The sequence below is a fragment of the Psittacula echo genome (genome assembly GCF_963264785.1).
Source record: "Psittacula echo genome assembly, chromosome: 2".
Classification (NCBI taxonomy): domain Eukaryota; kingdom Metazoa; phylum Chordata; class Aves; order Psittaciformes; family Psittacidae; genus Psittacula; species Psittacula echo.
The window spans coordinates 112,286,895-112,292,415 of record NC_137737.1 but is presented as its reverse complement, the minus strand read 5'-3'; the positions used below and the strand labels follow the sequence as shown (position 1 = coordinate 112,292,415).

At 40.0% G+C, this 5,521-nt stretch overlaps 1 protein-coding gene across 1 annotated transcript; it reads right to left on the bottom strand.

Annotated features, from left to right (window-relative positions):
- Window positions 1-4,996, bottom strand: LOC308217604 (histamine H3 receptor-like; the record flags this gene model as incomplete). Its single annotated transcript, XM_080610769.1, has 3 exons — window positions 1-795; window positions 3,110-3,276; window positions 4,708-4,996. 3 exons carry the CDS (start codon window positions 4,994-4,996, stop codon window positions 1-3), a joined length of 1,251 nt encoding a protein of 416 aa, XP_080466895.1.
- Window positions 4,997-5,521: the final 525 nt, after the last annotated feature.

Sequence of the window (5,521 nt, the reverse complement as noted above, 5' to 3'; positions counted from 1 at the left end):
CTAAAAAGAAGGTGTCTTAGGTGATCTCAATGTTGCAGACTTTTGGGGACATAGTATTTTCATGAAAGCCATTCGAAATCTCATATGACAGAGAGGGTAGAGAAACGGATTCAGAAAGGAATTGAGCCACAAAAGCCAAAAGGTTGTTTCATACAGGGACTTATGGATGCACTCTCTTTGGCAGGCCCCACGAATGATCATTAGTAAAGTGTATGGGGCCCAGCAAATGGCAAACACACACACAATTATGGCAAGCGACTTCGCTATTCTCTTGTCCTGCTGCAGTTTTGACCCAGACCTTGAGCAGAAAGAAACAGAAAAGTCCTTTTTTAGAGCTGTGGAGTTGGTTTGTGTTGGAGATGAACAGTTAGTCTCCACTGCTGGTCTCCATGGCCTTGTTAATGAAGAAATACTGTCCTCTGCTTCTAATGGAGGAGAAAATGCTCCTGGACTTGGAACAAGGCAAGATCTCCAAGACAGGCTACTGGTCCTTGAATACTCGGAGTCCTGGGTGCTGCCGCCCCACTGGCGCCTCTGGATGTTGCGGAAGATGTGCACGTTGAAGTAGGTCACCAAGAGCAGAGGCACAAAGAACTCCAGGGTGGATGCACACAGGAGGAAGAGCCAGTTGCTGAAGAACTCAGCATAGCACTGGTCCGCTGGTACCACGCTGTGTCCAGCCACGTGCTCCCAGAAGAGGATTGCTGGGCAGTAGAGGAGGAAGGCAAAGACCCAGATGGCCACCATCTTGATGACAGGGTTGGACGTTATTCCCTGCCGGGCTCTGTAAGATACCTGTGAAGGAAAAGGACATGTTCTATTTAGACAACATTTTGGAACCACTATCTTAAAAAAAAATAAGCAGTTAAGTCAAATACAATATTTGTTCTGTAGTTCTCCAGACACCTAAAACATCTTCATAAAGTCCTGAAAAATTCTATTAGTCTTGTTCATCAACTACTGTAGCTCTGTGATTGATTAATACTTAGGTTTGGAGAGGAGCAGAAATTATGATGGCTAAACTACCGTTTGGCTTCCAGGTGTGAAAGGATATACCTTGTTTTCATCATTACTACAGTAAGGTAGCAATAACAAATTAGTTTATGATTCATGAAATGCCCAGGCTCAGAGTGAAAGCAGCTGTGGGACTTCTTTCCTCAACAGACAAAAGTAGAAGCCAGGTTGCCAGAAGAAGACAAGTTGCCATGTAAGACTGCAAACACTAGACAATGTAATTTTTGATACTGTTTCCTCTTGCCATAGCAGAAAAATCTTCATGTAAGCTTTAACATCCCTTACTTTATTGAAACATTACCTTGTAAACCGCTCATTGTCCTACTTGGAAATCTCAATGTTTTTGTGTCTACCCAGGCTGCATTAATTTATTTCACTCTCTTGCAGTAAATATCTATCTTTGAAAAAATTACTAGGAGTTAAAAGCATCCATTGTTAGGAAATATGGGAGTTAAAACTGCCCTTGTAATAGCCCAGTCAGTATGTACAATACATACTTGTAGCTCTTGGTCCCCTGCATCTTTCAGAGCACAAGATGATGAAAATGAGAAGCTGGACAATTTTATTTCCTCCACACTGTTCAAGGTTTGTCATCAAGGCTTTACTCCAACACAGAAGCACTACCTTCCTCATCAGCTTCCTCTGCTGTTCATTAGGGTAGCACCTACATGCTATATAAACATTAATGAATGGTATCTTCACACCCACATGTGGCATGAGGGGTGTTGTCCCTATTTTACCAGTGAGTAACAGAGCACTAGTCCTGTGTTTTACACATTATTTTAGATTCTCTGTTTTAAACATCTGTAGCCTGAAGATTCAGACTTCTCTACATCTTAAAGCATCATATCAGCTCAGAGCCCAGCTCTAGTTCTGCAATAGCTAATTTATATCCCTTTGCAAGAGCACAAGCATTTTATTTTAGTAGGCATAAAACAGGAAGCTCAGCACAGCTTCACGAACAGTTAAGTCTGAAATAACTGCCCCTGGCCACAAGCTAGGTTTGCAGCAGAGCCAGAGGTGGATCCCAAGTCTGTGAGGAAGCATGATATCTTTTTTTTGGATAACAGCTCTATGTTACACAATCCCGGACTCACTTCATCCTAATTACATAAATAAGAAAAGCAGAATATGATCATGTAAATAAAGATAGCAACAGTGTGTAAGAACATAGAGCTGAGTTGTGTTGCAGAGGTCTTTTTAATTTACATTTTTCACATTCTGAGTCTTGCAACTTGATGAATATTTTTCAATATTACTGTTTCTTAAATACAGGGATTTTCATACTTTATTGTTCAGCTTAAAAAAACCCCAACCAACCCTAAAACCATAACAGTGGGGGAGGAAGAGATTAGGCATTGCAACAGCACTTGCCAAACAAGAATCTCCTAGACTAACACAGCCCATGTCACTTGAGCTAGCAGACTCATCAGAAGCAAAGGATGTTGATCATCTTCCACCCGGACCAAACATCAGGTAGAGCTTAGTAATGGTGAATGATAATATTTACCACTGGATTCCTCAGGTATCTTCTTAAGCAGAAGAATGATAATACTCAAGAAGCACCTCTTACTTCTCCAAGTATTTTGGTTCATTCTTCTTTTTGCTTAAAGGGATTAGTTTCCACCCAGCTGCTTGTTAGCAGCACATGTCAATCACCCCCTGCAGTAATGAAGATCTTCATCTGATTTCCAGTCAGTCCATCCCACATCTCTCTCCATATCCTCTTCTTTTAAAATTTATCCCAAGACTAAGCACATCCTTGGCTCCACCTAGTTTTCATTATCACTATTCTAATGACCAAAGCCCAAGTTCTTCACACTCTGTTGCCTCTTTCCCACCTTGACCTTCCTACCTTCTCTGTAGTGTAATTAAATCATTTCAAATGCAGGCAGCAGGAGGAAAACATTGAAATAATAGGCAAGACATTGTCCTATCTCAAAATCCCAATGCAACATTGAAACATTAACATTTCTCTAGAAAAAAATGGTACAATCATGAAGGATTATTTAGCTTCTAGTGTTAATTGTGAACTCTCAGAGCTTAATAGAAATCTCAATATATATAAATCAATAATTAGAAAAGCTCTTCTTACAGCTTTTGTAACTGACAGGAAACGGTCGTAGCTGATTAGAACAATGTTAAACACTGAAGCTGAGCACAGGAGATAGTCCATAACTAGCCAGGTCTTGCACAGGCCTCTTCCCAAGTGCCAGGTCCCTGTCAGGGCGTAAGGGATATACAAAGGAATACAGAACACACCTGTGAAAATAAAACAAACACACACATCAGTAAACACGGCAGCAGTGCTCATGAAAACATAGAGACATTTCTGCAGTATCCGATAAAAGCATGATACTGACTGGAACTGCCATGGGGAAGGCTTCATATTCTCATGCAACCAATGAACACTGTGCGACAAATTAGGCACCAGTAACAAAATTAATACCTTTCTGAAAGGCATATTGTGTTTATTGTGTATCATTATTACTTCTTCTGTTTATATCACCTGCTAAAGGAAAGAGCAGCTGACTTTTTAACCTGCTGAAGTAAACACTATTCTGTATTAACTACTGACAGTAAAACAAAAACTTCTTTCTCCCAGATGTAATTTACTAACTGCTTTCTACAATAAATGATCCAATTTTCATTATTCTATTGTCTCAGAAGCATGATATGACGTCTGAAAGTGCTCCAGAATTAACTTTTCTAGAAATACAATATGAATTTCAGACTAATCTTTAAAACTATGAGATCAAAAGGCTGACAAAACCTGCACAGTTAATTAAGTACACCCAGCCTAACATTTCTTCTCATCATAATTCCAGATCATAACCACTTTTCAGTGCTGGGCTGATAGGATATTATTTATGGGTACACAACAAGCGGTGGGAACATACATGAGTGACCCATACCCATGGATATCTCAATATAAGCTGTTAAACCCAACTGTTGTGAAAGTGCCAATATGACCTTATTCTAATGAATTTCTAGGTCATCACACTACACACACAGTCCCAATGCAGACTAGTGAGGCTGAAGAGTTAACAGTGTTGTTTGCCATGAAATAGAATCACTGCATCTATGGAGAAACTAACACTGGCTCTTTCAAGCAGAAGGTTATATTGTAGATTTTAGCATTCAGGAGGAATATTCTTAGAAATTGTTTGTTATTTTTGTTTACCTATACAAATACATATTTCTACAGTATGACTAGATAGAGCATGTACAGCAAACTGGTTAAAACTACTACTTGTTGCTATTTCATTACAAACTTCAGGTCATTATTTTATGAGAGTAGAAATCTTGAAATAGAAGGTATCCACCACGTATGCAAGATATGCCAGATAAGTATGCTGTATCCAGTTTGACTATCTAGACTTTAGCCAAGACCCTTTACAAACAACTCCCACTCTTTAGTATTCTAAATGTATTCACAAACAGTAGTATTTTTCCTGAAGTGATAACATTAAACATTACCTATGTGCCTGACAAAGGATGCATTTCTTTCTGAAAAATAATATGCTGTTAAAACACTTCATGCAGCTTCCACTATTCCTTACTCTCCCCCTCAGACACACACCTGGGAAACAGTTCTCTTCAAAGAAACCACCCACCCAGAAAACAAACCCCACTGCTTCTCCTAAGGTTCCCAGGACTAAAGCAGTACGTGCTTCCACTGCTGCGACTTACCTACTGCAAAGTCAGAAATAGCAAGATTGAGAAAGTAATAGTTACTCTGATGCCTGAGGTTTCTGTCCATGATGAAAGCCAGGATCACCAGGGCGTTTCCAAGGATGGTCACCAAAGCGAGCAACACCATGAGGGAAGCCAACAGCACCAGCACGCCCAGGGAAAACTCAGAGCTCGGTGACCGTGTGGACTGAGTCTCGTTCCACGTTCCAGCCATAAGCAGAGTTTCAGCAGTGCTGTTGTGCATGTTGCCTATCCAGCTCAGTTCAGTCTGGGAAGAAAGTTGCATCTGGCAGAGTTATCCAAAAGGTTGAGATTCATAAGGATAAATATAAACAGGATGGGTCAAAAATCCAACAAATATTAAAAATAGGAATAGGAGGGTGAAAAATGAAAAGGTTCTGATGCTAGATAAATCCAGATTACCTAAGATCTTTTTAAAGCATGCATATCTCTAGAAGAGCAACTAGTAAGAAATATGCAGTTTTCCCAAGCTCATATTTTGAAATGCAAGCTCTTCTTTACGCAACCTAATCCTTATCTGGGGAGATCAGGAAGGCTGATTTGAGATCGTCTCTTGCTTTCCTCCCTTCCTCTCTTGTTCCCTCCCTCTCAGAAGTGTTTTGCTTGCCAGCCCTACGGACAACAACTTTTTCTGAGATATTTTTCCTCAATCTTGGGTACATACCCTTATGAGATTTAAACTACTTTCCATTTCATCCTTGTTTATCTAGTCTCGTTGTATTTCAGCAAGTTTGCGGTCCCTCTCTATTGCGTTATAATTGTTTGTTGACAAAAAGCATGGTCAGCTTGG